We start from the raw sequence: 16,569 nt of genomic DNA, 5'->3' as shown, positions 1-16,569 counted from the left end.
CAAAAGGGAAACAGCTTATCCTTAAACTATATCCCGTAGTTTTAGTCTCCCCACAAGAATAAACACCTCCGATTATCCACGAGATTCAATCCTTGAACATCTTATGGGTTTCAATAAGATCATTTTTTCGATTCCAAAGTTATAGTCCTAATCTGTTCAATCTGAACTGAAATGTGACTGAAATTGTATGCAATACTCCGTATGTGGTCTTAGCAGCATCCTTACTGTTATATTGCATTTCCTTTGAAAAAAAATGACATTCCCTTGGCTTTCCTTATAATTTCTGTAACTGCATATTAATTTATGCAATTCATGCACCAGGACACCCAAATTCCTCTGTACCACAAAGACCTGCAATCACTGTCTATTGAAGTAGTACTAGTAGTAGCTTCATTATTCTTACTGCCAAAATGTGCAAGTCTACAGTTGTCCACATTATACTCTATTTGCCATATTTTGTCCACTTACTTAATCTACCTCTTTGCAGATTCTAAGGCTCCTCTTAGTAACTTGTTTTCTGTCATAATTTAAGGACAAGTGGTAAACCATTTAGGATTAAGATCAGGAGAAATTTCTTCCCCCAGAAAATTGTGAGCTTGTGGAATTCTCTGCAACAGGAAGCAGTTGATGCCAAATCATTAAATGTTTTCAAGAAGGAGTTAGATAAATTTTTAGGGCTAAACGTTTAAAAGAAACTGGGGAGTAAGCAGGGATAGCATATTGTGTTGGATGATTTGTCATGATTATATTGAGTGGTGAAGCAGACTCAAAGAGCTGAATGGTCTACTCATGCTTTTATTTTCTACTTTTCTATGCTTTCTTAGCTATCTTGATGTTATCCGCAGATTTAGCTACCACACATTTGGGTCACTTCATCCAAACCATTGATACAGATTGTAAATAATTTAGGAACTACCAATGATCCCCTGGACGTTCTGCTTGTAACAGATTTGCTCACCCAAAAAGGACCCATTTATCCCAACTGTCTGCATGGATTGAGAATTGCTTAGTGCATAAATGACAGAGAAACCATATGGTTTTGTCTAGCGTGGCAACCTTTGATGTGATCCCACAGCAAATGCATGCAAATTGCTAAGTTTTCTACATTACAACAGTGACAGTACTTCATAACTACTTCACTGCTCATAAGGGACTTTTTGATGCTATGAAATTATCTTAAAAAAAGCACTAACTAAATTGAAGTTCCCGGTTTTGCTGGCATGTAAATGGAGATTAAATTTTAGCACTACTAAAGAACAGATTGTCCTTTCAACCAATTGATAACAGGAGAATTTTAAAATCAATTCAACAAACTGTAAAATGTTCAACCTTTAATTTTAAGTTGAAGTAATTCAATTTCCAACAGTTATCATTATACTGTAGACAGCATCATGCTGTGACCGTATGAGACTATTTGCTTGAGGCCGCCTCACTTCAAAAGCTAAGTTACATTCTTTTCTGCAGTTCTGTTTCATGTTTTCCATTACCGCAAAACTGAAACTCCTTTTCAGCAAAGAAGAATATAATTGTAAATTTTGCACAAATCTTAGAGCTCTAGATTAAAAGTAATTGCAGTCTTGAAATAAAAAAAAATATAAACTGAAAAAAGAGAAAAAACTCAGTGGCATTATTTTTCTATAATACACATAAGTTATGATTGCAACTGAGGTGGAAAGTTCAAATAAATGTACATATTTAAACATGAAAAATGTGGAAGAATTGACCGACTGGTGGATGCAAAATGAATTTTCTTTTGATGTTTGTCATAATTAAAGGCAAAATAACAATATCATTCTGCATTCTGGGTCTGAACTTTGCACAGGAAGTTGTTTCACAACACTTTGGTCAGAAAGTATCCAGTTTGGTATATGGAGATGTGATGGTGTACTGGAATTGTTCCTTGTCCAGTAATCCAGAGTTCCAGGTAATGTTCTGGGGACCCAGGTTTGAATCCCATCATAGCAGTTGGTAGAATTTCAATTTACCAAAAGTATAAGGATACCATTAGTCCATTGTTGTGAAAACCCATCTGGTTCACTAATGCCCTTTAGGAAAAGAAATCTGGCATCCTTACCTGGTCTTGTCGAAATGTGACTCTAACCCCAATGTGATTGACCCTTAACTGTCTTCTGAAATGGCCCAGAAGCCACTCAGTTGTATCAAACTGCTAAAAAGCCTCAATAAAGTAATGAAAATAGACAGACCAGCTGGCACCGAAGTAGGCAACAGAAATACAAAACAGGGCTGGATTTGCCCTGCAAAGTCCTCCTTAGACCAAAATTGGGACAGCTGTCTTTCAGACCAGTCATGCGATATCCTCACATATTATACTCACAGAATCAGAGCATTGTACAGTCAGGAGGGGGTTGACTCCAGAACCCATTAAGTCTCTTGACATAATGTCAAAACGGGAAGGGAAGCCACTGGTAGTTGCCACCTAAATCCACTGGCTGATGAATTAATATTCTACATGTAAAACAAACAAAAATAGAAATTGTTGGAGAAACTCAGCAGGTCTGGCAGCATCTATGGAGAGCAAACAGAATTAACATTTTGAGTACACTCACCCTTAGGTTCTGAAGAAAGATCACTGGAGGATACCCTGCATCATAGCATGTGGTACTCTCACTATGCCAGATGGAACAGATTTTGAAAGGATCTAACTAATCAAAGCTAAGTATCCATGAGTCTCTGTAGGTCATTTGCAGCAGCAGAATTGTGCTCCATGTCATCCTTGCAATCTCCCGGCATATCCCCCACTCCATCTTTACCACTAAGGTAGGATATCAAACATTGTTCAATGAACAGAGCAAGAAGGCATGCTAGGAGCAAAGTTTAGAAATGCCAAAACTAATGAATCAGAGCTAAGCTGTGCAGTCCTTTTACATCCAGTCACGAATGATGGTGGACAATTAAACAACACACCGGAGAAGGCTCCAGCGATATCCGCATTCTCAAGACAGTGAGATCAGAACATCGGCACTAAAGATAAGACTGAAGAATTTGCTATAACATTATTCTATGTGCTTTTCTGCTTTTTTTTTGGACGCTGTGTTGGTCTTTGTCTTATTTCTCACTTTCTCCCTTCATCATTCATACGGAAGGTTTTAATGTGGGCACAATCTATGTTCCTTCGCTCAAGCCATTAGCACTTTTTTGGATGTTGCATCATGAAATCTTGTATTATGTAAATGTCCACCATGTCATAGATCCTGTCTTTCACTCCCCTGCCCTCCTACCCCCCTCACTGGCAATAAAACTTTTACGTTTCTATTTCTTTTCCATTCAGATGAAAGCCCATGAACCTGAAATGTCAACTGGTTTCTCTCCACCGATGCTGCCTGACCTGCTGAGTTTCAATTGGGTCTTTTTGTTGTTTCCATGTCAGATATCCAGCATCTGCAGAATTTTCCTTTTGTATTCATCCCTCATATGCTTATTTGAATTTCCTTCATATTAATCACTTCTAATAGTTTATCTGGTGGCAAAACCAATATTTTCATCATTCATTGGCTGAAGGTTTTCTTTTTCTGAATTACCTATTTTCTTCCCTACTGACCATTTAATGTTAAAGAAAAACAGAAAACTAGTACTAGAGAAACTCAGCATCTGTAGAGAGATACACAGAGATAATATTTTGAAGTCCAGTGACCCTTCATCAGACCGAAAGCACCTGAGACAAAGTGGCATTTATACTAACCATAGGGTGTGGGGTGGTAAATAGAATACATGGAGGTAGTGCTGAGAGTGAGAGAAAAAAGATGAGGCAAATAAAGAGTTTGCTGATGGTAACCTGAGAGGCAAACAAATCCTGAATAGGGTGCTAATGAAAAGTGAATAGTTGAAATCTGTTTAATTAAACATTTACTGGTTCTTGAGCTCATTTGCCACTTATGGGATTATCCATTTTTTTTGCAAAATAGCTGCCACATTTACCTGTATTGGAAGATAGGAATATTGAAGTTGAAAGCAACAGTAGGCTATTCAGCGCTTTGAATCTCCTGTGTCATTTGGTAGGATTATGACTGAACTGATTGAGCTCACAACTCTAATTTCCTGTTTGCCCGCAACAACCCTTGACTCCTGTGCCTCTCAAAAATCCAACTAAATAATAACTGTGACTGCACCTCTAAAATGATTCATTGAATATGTGTGTTGGGACTTCTGAAGGTATCATAATGTGCTATTTAAATGCAAGGTCTTTCCTCTATCAAAGTTGGCTGCAACGATCTCTAAAACAAATTAGTTTTGGCAGTCACAACCCACTTCATGGTGGGTATAAATTTACAGAAGAAAACAATCTATAATTCAGAGGTAATGAAATTGGAAAACAAGCTACAGTGATGGCTTTTGCAAAAGAAATTGGAAAATGTCACACTGCTTCAGTCTGAGGGGATCATCTGAACGCAAGGTTAAACAATATTATTTCAGCTATGAAAGAAGATTTACTCCGTAACTAGTCCCGTACTACAGGATTTATCTGTATACTCATTGGAAGAACTGGAAATGTAATCTATTCCCTATCACTGACATACTTTACCCAAGTTGTAACAAACACGATGAAGCAAAAAAGCTCATTAGTTCACCATCTCAGCACAAAACAATATTAGCACATTGTTTTATTTTTCACTAGGCATAACTTTATGTAGGAACAGGAATAGACCTTTCAGTCACTTGAACCTGTTCTGCTATTAGATGTGACCCAACTCTATACCTGCCTTTGACCCATATCCATTATACCCTTGCTTAACAAAGATTTATCTGTCTCAGATTTATGATTAATAACTGATTTAGCATCAACTGTGATTTACAGAAGAGAGTTCCAAACCTTTACCACCCTTTGCGTGTTAAATAATGAGGGGTCATCCAGGATGTGCTTTCAAAAAAATCAAAAGATTTTATTCAAGGAGAGTGAGACAGAAAATTTACGTAACCACATTATTGCTATTTCAATGATATGACATAAAAATCTAAGGATTATGATCAAAAGTCCCAGAAATTTACAGCAGAGAAAGAAGCCATTCAGCCCATTGTACGTGGGCTGATTGTTTCATGGGATATTTGTGCCTTGTCCCAAATCCTCAACTTTAACCATAACCTTTGTTGATCTTCATTCTCAAGTACATGCCTAAATCAGTCCTAAACATTTTAAAGGAAACAGTTTTCAACAATTTTTCAGGTAGCTTATTCAAGATTCAATTTAGTTTACCTTTTCTCCCTTCTCACCAATAATGTTAAATCAATGATCTTGGTTACAGACTCACTCACCAGAGGGATTTGTTGTTCTCTATTTTATTGAAACCTCTCATCATCTTGAAAACTTTTCTTAGGTTACCACTTACTTTTAGCTATTCCAAGGAGACAGTCCTAATGTCTTCAAACTTCCTTCTAAGTGAAGTCTGCTATCTTGCCACCATTATGGTAAATCTCCCATATATCTTTTCTACAGTTTTTACATCTTTCGTGAAATGTGCTGCCACAATTGTCCACAATATTCCAGCTGAAGCTTAACTGGTAACTTAAAATTTCTAGGGTAATCTCTTTGCTTTTCTGTTTCTCTCCACATATATATTAACACAAGCTATTTATATATTTTTAACCACGTTATCATTTTCCATGTCACTGTTAATGATTTTTCTATATACATTAAGATCTCTGCTAAAATACACTTCTGAAATTCATATAATTTATAGAATACTGTCTTTCCATATTAGTCTTGCTATAATGCATCACTTCACGGCATCCTATCATGCATCTTCCCTTTTAACCATCCAGTGCACATCATCAGAATTCTGCAATTATCCTCACCAGTTGCCTACTTTTATGTCAACTGCAATCATTACATTGATGCTCCCAATACATAAGTCTCGATTGTTTACGGAAAATAAAAGATCTAACGGATCCAAGGCTGACCTACAGGAGACACAACTGCAATTCATCCTCCAGTATGAAAAATCTATCACCACTCAACACTTCCTGTCACTGAGCTAATTCAATATCCAGATTGTCATTTTTCTTATTCATTCATTCATGGGATGTAGACATTGTAGGCTGGACCAGCATGCATTACCCATTCCTAGCTGCCCTTGAGAATTTATTGGCGAGCTGCCTTTTTGCACCACTGCAGTCAATTTGGCATAGATTCCCTAACAGTGTTATAAGAGGAGGAGTTCCAGGATATTGACCTTGCGGCACTGAAGGAACGATGATATATTTCCAAGTGAGTATGGTGAGTGAGTTAGAGAGGAAATTGTAGATGGTGGTGATCCCATGTATCTTATGTGGCGGTTCCTCTAGTGGCAGTGGTTGTAGGTATGGAAGTTGTTGTATAAGTAGCATTTGTGAAATTCTACAATACATCTTGTGATTGTATTGACTGCTGCTACTGAGCTTTGGTGCTGGAGGGCGTGAATGTTTAAGGATGTAATGCCAGTCAGGAGTCTTAACAGAACTGGAGTAAATGGAAATCAGGGAGAAAACTCTCCGATGATTGGAGTCATACCTCGCACCCAGGAAGTTGGTCGTGGTCAGTCATCTCAGCTCCAGGACATCTCTGCAGGAGTTCTGCAGAGTAGTGTCCTAGGCCAAACCACCTTCAGCTGCTTCATCAATGACCTTCCCTCCATCATAAGATCAGAAGTGGGGATGTCCGCTGATGATTGCACAGTGTTCAGCACTGTTCAGGATGCCTCAGATACTAAAGAAGTCGATGTTTAAATCAAACAATAATTGGACAATATCTGTGCCTCAGCCGAAAAGGGGCAAGCAACATTCAAGCTGCACAAATACCAGGCTATAACCAGCTCCAATAAGAGACAATCTAACCACTGCCCCTTGACATTCAATGTTGTTACCATCACTGGAATCCCACAATCAATATCTGTGGGTTAGCATTGACCAGAAATTGAACCGGACTCAACATGAAAATATAGTGGCTATAATAGCAGGTCAGAGCTAAAGAATACTGCGGCGTATAACTCAACTTCTGACCCTCCCACATCTGTCCAGCGCCTACAATACACAAGTCAGGAGTATGAAGGAATATTCCCCACTTGACTGGATGAGTGCATCTCCAAACTTACTCAGGTATTATAACACTGGAGGCAGTTCAGAGAAGGTTCATTAGGGTGATCCCTGGTGTGAAGGGATTGACTTATAAGCAAAGGTTAAACAGGTTGCAGTTCTACTCATTGGAATTTAGAAGAATGAGACGTGATTTCATTGAGATATATTGGATTCTTATGGGGCTTGACAGGGTAAAGTGAGAAGATATTTTCCCTCATAGGAGAGTACGGGACCAGATGGCATAGTACCAGAATTAAAGGGCGCCAATTAAAGCCTGAGATGAGGACATTTATTCTCTCAAAGGGTTGTGAGTCTTTTGAACTCCTTGCTGTAGAGAGGTATGAGGGCAGAGTCCTTGCATATATTTAAAATAGATGGTTAGGGTTAGGAGATAAATGGATTCTTGATCAGCAGGGGAATCAAGGTTTTTGGTGAAGGAGCAGTAATGTGGATGTGAGGAGTGTCAGATCAGCCATGATCATATTGAATAGGTGGAACAGGCTCAAGGGGATGAGCAGCCTACTCCTGTTCTGATTTCTTTTGCTCGCTTGATGGGCACTGCATCCAGAAACATTTGTCATTCCACCATCCATGCTTAGTAGCAGCAGCATGTATAAGACACACTGGAAAAGTTTGCCAAGGCTCCTTAGACAGCACCTTCCAAACCCACATCCACTTCCATCAGCAGTTACATATGAACACCATCACCTGCAAGTTTCTCTCCAAGCCACTCACCAATCTGACTTGGAAATAAATCACCATTTCTTCTCTACTGCTGGATCGAAATCCTGGAACACCCTCTCTAACAGCATGTGGGTCTACCTACAGCATATAGATTGCAGCGGTTCAAGAAGGCAATGCACCTCCACCTCCACATGGGAAACTCGGGAAAGGTAATAAATGCTCTCCCAGCCAGTGATATCAAGGTCCCATGAGTGAATTAGAAAGTCAAATAGATTGTTTTGTCTAGATGATTTCAAACATTTTGATTATTGTTGGAACTGCACTCATTCTGGCAAGTCGGAGTATTGCATCACACTTCTGACTTGGACCTTGTATAGTGGACGGGTTTGGGAAATCAGAAGGTGAGTTAGTCCCTCCTGGATTTCTGGCCTCTGACTTCTTCTTACAGCCACAGTTTTTATATTGTTTGTCAAGTTCAGATCCCCATAATACCATGATCTCAATAATACTGTGCGCTTCCATCTTTTTTTAACAATCTTCCTGATAAGGTGTAGAAGATTTTCTATTTCCAAATATTTGTCTTGAACAGTTTCCAGTTTCAGAGTACTTCTAATGCAAGCCGTGAACTGTGCCCTCAAAGCAAGTACCAGATTCACTGTCACAGCTTCAAGGCCAGGATTGGATCAGGTGCACAAGAATGTGGGGTATTTTGTGTAGGTGGTACCAGTATTCACTTTAAGGACCACTGTTTCAGCTTGTCACTGGGTACAAAAAGAGGGACGAGTTTCTGTTGTAATGGAATTGTAATATGGAAATCTAGGTCTCACATGATGTACAATATTGATTTTTGTGTTTAAATTGTTCCCTGTCTGAAGTTGGCAAGACTATTATATTCATATTTAGAAATCCTTCTGATAATTGTATCATGCAGACTTAGGGTGTGCAAAGATAAACAAACGGTTCCTACCCCTGCTTTTCCTCCGCCCATTATCCATTTATCAGGTGTTGAATAAACACGCAGAAGTTGAAAATCACTCCATGATATTGTAACCACAGGCAGTGCAAAGACAGACGTATTAGGCTTCAGTTATGTTAGTTCCAAGTCAGAACAGATTCTAAGACCTGAAGCTACAGTATTGATTACAACATTGCAATGACTTATTTTTACTGACTTTTTCCAAATTGAATTTTCAAGATTACAAGAGAGACCTCTGCACAGATGGTTAGAAGATGAATAAGATGTGTTTTGACAGTGTAATTGTAATGTCCACATTCTGAATCAATTTCAAGATCTGTACGGTTCTCTGAGGCACCCAGGAGCTCAAGAGATCTTTAAAACAGAAACAACAAAAGAGAAAAAGCAACAAAACAGAATTTGCTGGAAAAGCTCAACAGGTCTGGCAGCATCTGAGAGGAAAAAAAATCAGGGTTAATGTTTCGGGTTCCAGTGAACCTTCCTCAGAGCTTTATCTTTAAAAATAGATTTGGTATTGTGCTGGAGTTTCATTCAATGCAATACCTCTCAACCAACTTTAGAACAAGATCCCATCTGTACGAATCATTAAAAACAGTAAAGGATAATGTAGTGCTGATGATGGGCTGAATAGCCTCTCTGTTATCTAACATTTAATGCGGTTCTAGTGCAAAGGATATTGGATGCATCATACTTAATGTTTGACTTGAGCTACCAGTGATCCCCATTTCCTTGCTTTTTCTCTATAGACATGAAAGGCATTCACTGAGGTGAAGCAAAAACCGACATCGCTGGAGAAACTCAGCAGGTCTGGCAACATCTGTGGAGAGAAAGAAAAAATATAGTTTCAAGTCCAGTAACCCTTCTTCAGTTTTGAAGTACATCCTCAAATACTGACAGATCTGCTGATTTGCTTTGGCAATTTCTGTTTTTTTCTCTTAGATTTCCAGCATCTGCAGTTCTTTATTTCATTAGTTGGATGGTTTGTCTTCATCTAAGCAACCATTTCCAATTAGGTTTTAAACCTTCCCATAACTCCACTGACTTAACACACACCTCTTCACTTTATACATTGTAGCTACATCAGGGAAGCAATAAAATGGAATTTTTGATCAGGTTGACCCAGGTAGGCCCCAGGATACATTCAAACATCAAATGCAGTTTTGATGCAAAGAAGCTTGACTTGACAGCAAAGTTGCAGTTATTCCTTTTAATGCTGGTTCAATCTGTCATCAGGTATCAACTGACTAGAAGGCAACTGCATGAAAGACACCATCTGGGAATCAGAAAGACATTGACACTCAATTCATACTCCAAGATTACTACTGATTGGCAAGGGCTTTCGTTGTTCATAGTTTGATTGTGCCGAGATTATTTGATGAAATCAAATGGCAACTCACCTCAGAGTGTGGATTTTTCCAGTTATTCGTTAACTCCCCTCTCCATTCTGCTAGAAGTGTATCAGTGTTGGCTGCGTCATTTTGCAAAGTTGCTGTATTGTACGGTGCTAAGAAGACGAAATCTCCTTTACTCGATAACTGATTTGGACGAACTTTATAGGAGTATGTTCGAGAGAGCGACCCATTGCCAACCAACTCAACGAAGTGTGGCGTTCCTTTATAGTCGGGTACAGTTTGAAAATATAAATGGGAATTTGGAAAAGTGTCGTCTGTATGCCACCGGTTTAAATTGCAGCAGGAAGGGGAAAGGTCACAGCAACGAGACCGACTTCTATCAGAATGACACATGGTCACAATGAGGACGATTAGAATCACAAGCAGAATTGAGGAGGTTGAAGCCAGAGTGATTATTAAGTAAAAAGCTAAGTTAGAAGTGGGACGGACATCGTGGACTTGAGGAATTTGATCTGATAGGGTTTCTGCGCTATTATCTGTTACTAATACGTTGATGGTGACAGTGCTTGAAAGGGGTGGGTGGCCATTGTCTTTAACTAGAACAACGAGTTTCTGAATGGGGTCGTCCTTCTTCATGAAACGACGGATTGTCCTAATTTCACCTGAACCATGTGCTATGGTGAACAGGCCTGAGTCAGTGGCCTGGAGCAACTGATAAGTCAAGCGAGCATTCTGACCGGAATCCACATCTGCAGCCACTACTTTAGTCACTAGTGAGCCAGGGTCCGCAGAGCGGGGCACAGTGATTCCAGAATTGTTGTTGGTCAACGGGGAAATGATTTGGGGTGCGTTATCGTTCTGATCCAGGACGACAATGTTGACGGTGACATTGCTGTCAAGGACCGGGAATCCAGCATCCCGAGCTTGCACGTGGATCTGAAAGTTTTTGAGTTCCTCGTAATCGAAGGGGCGTTGGGAATAGAGGCTACCGGTATCCGAGGTGATTGAAACGTAAGCGGACGCAGGCATGTTATGAACCAGACTGTTCAGGATTGAGTACACGATATGTGAATTCCGGTTCTGATCCGGATCCAAAGCAGAGACAGCACCTATAGAAGAGCCAGCAGGACTGTTCTCGGGGACATACACCGTATAGGAAAGCTGTGCAAAGCGTGGCGCATTGTCATTCATATCTGAAATCTGAACCAGAATGGTTTTGTTCGCTGAGAGAGGAGGAGATCCTGTATCAGTGCAGGTTATGTGGACTGTATATTGGGAATTCGTCTCTCGGTCCAGATGATAACTGGTCGTTAATGTGTATGTATTTTTCAAGGATGACTTGAGATTAAATGGTAGGTCGTCCGGAATCTGACATTCAAACTGTCCATTTAGTCCTGAATCTCGATCTGTTACACGCATCAGTGCAACCACAGTCCCGGGCTGGGCATCTTCGCGGATCGGGGTAGATACTGACATTAATGTTATCTCGGGTGTATTATCATTCACGTCAGTTATCTCTACTATAACTTTGCAAACCGCAAAATGAATACTATCCTTTGCTTCAATGTTAATCTCATAAAAATTATTCTCCTCAAAATCCAATACCCCCTTGACTCTCATTTCTCCCATTCTGGACCCGAGGCTGAAGAGGTCACGCACGCCAGCCGGGGTACTGCTACTGAAGGAATAGCTTATTTGACCATTCGACCCTTCATCCAAATCAGTGGCATTGAGTTTGATAACCAAAGTACCTATTGGCACGTTTTCCGGTAACTTCACGTTGTACGCTGCCTGCTCGAACACCGGCCAATTGTCGTCGACATCGAGAACCGTGATAACAATTTGGGACGTGCCAGATCTCACTGGCGTTCCACCATCAATAGCTGTCAGAGTTAATCGATGAGTCGCCAACGCTTCTCTGTCTAAAACTTTGGTTAGCACTAAGACCGCAGTTATACTGCCGTCACTGCTGTTCTTGACCTCTAAGGCAAAGTGTTGATTTGCATTCAAATGGTAAGCGCTGATGGAATTGGTGCCCACGTCTGGATCGTGCGCGCTCGGGAGCAGGAAGCGCGTTCCCAGCGGAACTGATTCCACGATCTCCAGACGGAGCTCATCATTTGAGAAACTGGGTGAATTATCATTTATATCCAATATCTCAACTTCAGCGCTGTAGAGCTCCACTGGATTTTCGATGATAATGTTATTAGTAAGCATGCATCTAGCATTTTGTCCACAGAGTTTCTCTCTGTCTATCTTAACATTCACGCGCAACTCTCCATTATCTAAGTTTACCTTAAAATACCGTTCATTGGCCTCAGGCATTAACCGAAGCTTGCGATTAGCTAACTCGTTCACGTCTAAGCCTAAATCCCTGGCGACATTCCCAACAAAGGCTCCGTGCTCCAGTTCTTCAGGAATTGAATAACGGATCTGTCCAGAGACATTTTCCCAACTACAAAGCAGGAAAATAAAAGACCACACTAGCATTCTCTGTCTGAATTAGTCTTCGCATTCGGAGTGCTGTAGGAATCCAAGGCGCCAACCACTTGTATGATCCAAAATGTCGAGACGAATACTTGATATCCGTTTCTAATAGTTGAGAAAGACTGCATGGAAAAGATGGCTGTTGAATGTGAATGTAAACACCGAGTCAGTGCTTTCCCTTCTTTCCGATTCTTCGCCGTACGTGGTGTAAGGGGGAGGAGAGATGGATCTCTGGCTGCATTTGAGTACCTCATTGGTACACAGCGACACAAAGAGTCTCGGCCAATTATTGCACGGTACAGTGGTGGACTGCGTCAACAGTGTAGAAGGAAGTTGTCATTTGGCATGCAGTTCGTTAATAGTTAAGAAATAAAAGAGGTGTGGGTATGTGTACATTACACAAAATCCGACCAACTATTGTAAAGCAAGGCTTTTTGTTTTTTAATAGTGTTATATGTATTTACGACCTGTGCAGTGGAAATCATTCCCGCCACCGTGTTCGTCAGTTCCTGAAAAACACAATGGCGAAGATAAAACTCCCAGAAATGTTATTGTGAGTCGAGAAATCTTATTGCCAGTTTCCGTTACAGACTTGGTTAAGCGAACTTGATACAAAACAATTTGTTCTGTCTTGCTGACGTTTGTCTTTTTTAAATGTAGAAGTTTTCTTTTTACCTTGTAAAAATAACCCCATTGGATTTTAGGGTTAAATGTCCTTGTTTTATTTCCCGGACAATATTTAAAATTTGTGCTTTAAAAAATAAGCGGTTAGTCTAGCCCTGAGAAGAGTTTGCTTGCAACAGCTCAGACTATCTCAAAATGTTATTAGGAACTAATTTGGCTGCTGCATTGATTGAAAGATCCTGGCGATGTAAAGCAATCCGAATGCATGGTCTGTCTGCACTGTTTACTATTCCAGGCACAGTCAATAGCAGGGACAAGAAGCGAAAGAAAACATTTGCTGGAAATTTAATTTCGTTCTCCGCCACTGTTGTATTCATGGTGGTGTCACTTCATTTTATCAAAATAAATGGCTCCCACACGTAGATTTTAAAGGCACTGGATTTTGCTATCTTTACTCTTAAGAACCACAGAAACCGCTAAAGATGATCTTCAGTCTAGTTATGTAAAAGAGCAGGAGACAATCAAGCTTTAGTAATCCTAGCACGGAAACAAAGTTGCCAAGTTAAGCACAATGACACAGAAGAAGTGTAATCCTTTAAGACCTTCTTATCCAACAGTAACGTTACAGCTGAGAATGAAGAGTCAAATGATAATTCATACTAATGTAACTGTAGCTTCATTTAAAATGCAGTACTTTGACAAAGTAATGGAACACCTAACAGCTGATTACCTGATATAGCTATGTCGCAGAACTATTGACAATGATGTTTAATCTTTTGTCTTGTCCATGATAAAACACGTTACTATAAATTTAAGATGCAAGAAGCGGTCATTTGCTTCATCATTTCAGTGCTGGCTGATTTTAAAAAATCCAGCCTCATCATACTTTTCACCTCTTATTCCATAGCCCTGTGGGTTAAGGGATACCAACAGTGAAACAGAAAAGGACAGAGTATACAAACATAGAAAAAACTACTATTAATAAGGTCAAAGGGACAAAAAAATGGGAAAAAGTCAAAATTGATGACTTTTTACTTGAATGTGTGTAATATTCAGAACAAAATTAGTAAATTAATGGCAAAAATACAGGTTGCTGGTTATGATGTGGTAGCCATTATAGAGATGTGGTTTACAAGCAGATCAAAGCTGGCAACTAAGCTTTCAGGGGTATGTGACCTTTCAAAAGGACAGGCAGGAAGTGAGGTAGCTTAGCATTTTTGGAACATAGTTGAATAAGTGTGATTGCAAAAAATGATCTTGGTTCGGAAGACATAGAATCCACTTGGGTGGAGGTAAGAAATAAAAATGGGATGATAGGAGTCATCTATAGGCCTCGAACAGTAGCTATAAGGTTGGACAGAGAATAAATCAGGAAGAAATGAGGGCATGTTACAAAGGCGGTGCATTAATCATGGGTGACTTTAATCTTGTAGATTGCGATGATCAGATTGGCAGAGGTAGCCATGAGGAATAATTCATGTGTGTACTTGGGATAATTTCCTAGAATAATGTTTTGTGGATCCGACAAAGGGTCTGGCCGTTATGGATATGGTCATGTGTAATGAGGCAGGTTCAATACATCTTCACCTGTTTCATCAATGATCTTGCCTCCATCAGAAAGTAAGACGTGATGGTGTTTATTCATAATTGCACATCGTTCAACATTATTTGCGACTCCTTGGGTACTTAAGCTGTACATGTCCAAAAACAAGACCCAGACAAAACCCAAGTAGCTGACAAGTAGCAAATAAAATCTGTGCTACACAAGAAGCAGGCAGTGTTATATCGTAACTAGAGAGAATCTAAGCATTATTTGAACATTCAATGACATTATCAACACTGAATCTCCCATGTCAACATCCTGGGAGTTACCATTGACCAGAACTGAAGTGGGAACTAGTCATATAACTAGTGTGGCTGCAAGAGCAGTCTGATGCTCGGATTCCTGCATTGTATAGCTCATGTCCTGACTCGCCGATTTCTTTCCACTGTCTACAAGGCACAAAACTGGAGTGTGGTGGAATAATAGAGATAACAAGGTGTAGAGCTGGATGAACACAGCAGGCCAAGCAGCATCAGAGGAGCAGGAAAGCTGATGTTTCGGGCCTAGACCCTTCGTCAGAAAATAATCTCCAGTCGCCAGAATGAATGCAGCTCCAACAACACTCAAGAAACTTGTGTTGCCCATCTCTCTGATACAACAGTACATGTATAGACAAAGATACAGAGGAGACAATAGAGCTCCATAAAACGCAATTAATATACGAAGTACTTAAGTGAATGATGTGTGCCTTTAACCACTAGAGATATTTAAACCACCATCCCTTACTGCGCTAGGTTCTGTAACCAACCCCAGACATATTTACTGAGAAGAGTTGGTGGCTAGCCAGACTGGAACTCTTCTCGATGTCTTCACCATGCTTCCTGAATAGGGAAATTCTTCGCAGTTGGTGGTCTGCGGAGTTGCTGCTGAAATCAGGGACTTTTTTGATGCAGATTTCTGTGTCACACGAATGCCTTATTGGAATTATCTGTGCACGTAACCAATCCTGAATGTTTTGTCCTCATTTGGTAGAGACAGCAGTTGGTGATTTCCTGCAATATTAGTTGTCTCCCAATCCAAATGATTCAGTGTAACTCCAATTACATAACACCCCATTTCAAAGTCTCTTATCAGGTCCTGTATCTTCAGCCTTATGCAACATGTGACACCATCCAGGGCAAAGCAAACTACTAGTTTGGCTCAACATTCACAAACATTCAGTCCCTTCAGCAGCCAAACACAATAACAGCAATATGAACTATCTACAACATTCACTGCAGAAATTCACCAATGCCCTTAGATAGCACTTCCACACTTATGACCACAACCATGTTGGGAACACTAACAAATTCAAGTTCCCATTCAAGTCACAAACCATGCTGACTTGCAAGTATATCACAATTTGTTCACTGTCCTAGAATTTCTTCCTTAACAGCATTTTGGGTGCCCCTACACCAAATGGACTACAGGGTTCCAAAAAAGCGGCTGACCACTGTCTTTTCAAGGGCAATTTACAATGGACAATAAATGCTAGCCCAGCCAGTAAAGCCCATATCCTCTGTTTGAATATTTTTTTAAGAAGTCTCCATTTTCACTCCATAAGTGTTTCCCACCATTTTGATACTGATTTACTTTTAAGTAGCTATTTGCAATTCACATGTGCTACATCATAATCAAGCTTGTTAAAATTTCTTTTTCCCTCAAATGAGAATGTACTGCCTGTTTATTTTGTCCTTTTCCATAATTAACATAAATCTAACTGAGTTATGATCACTGCTACCAAAAATGTTGGCTTTCTAATGCTCTCTCCAACTATTGAACGACATTTTCTAAAGCTA

The 16,569-nt window shown here is 39.9% G+C and overlaps 1 protein-coding gene and 1 long non-coding RNA gene across 3 annotated transcripts in view; one reads left to right on the top strand and one right to left on the bottom strand.

Moving 5' to 3' along the window:
• LOC109914840 (protocadherin beta-15-like) overlaps positions 1-12,982 on the bottom strand; it is a 137,513-nt gene extending 124,531 nt beyond the window's left edge. Inside the window, exons 1-2 of one of the 2 annotated variants that reach the window (XM_048603775.1) lie at positions 10,123-12,780; positions 7,783-9,542 (exon numbers count right to left, since the gene is read on the bottom strand). In XM_048603775.1, coding sequence (XP_048459732.1) covers positions 9,417-9,542; positions 10,123-12,567 — 2,571 coding nt within the window. In that variant the 5' untranslated portion in view covers positions 12,568-12,780 and the 3' untranslated portion in view covers positions 7,783-9,416. Of the gene's footprint in view, positions 1-7,782; positions 9,543-10,122 lie in introns of those variants that run through there. The other variant, XM_048603774.1, reaches the window with a different exon arrangement.
• LOC125484548 lies at positions 12,851-15,456 on the top strand. The gene is made up of 2 exons (XR_007263370.1): positions 12,851-13,117; positions 15,188-15,456. It is a non-coding gene; the product is annotated as an uncharacterized LOC125484548 (long non-coding RNA).
• Positions 15,457-16,569: the final 1,113 nt, after the last annotated feature.

Source organism: Rhincodon typus, chromosome 12 (assembly GCF_021869965.1).
Source record: "Rhincodon typus isolate 14 chromosome 12, sRhiTyp1.1, whole genome shotgun sequence".
Taxonomy (NCBI): domain Eukaryota; kingdom Metazoa; phylum Chordata; class Chondrichthyes; order Orectolobiformes; family Rhincodontidae; genus Rhincodon; species Rhincodon typus.
This window is presented reverse-complemented; position numbering and strand designations above follow the sequence as displayed.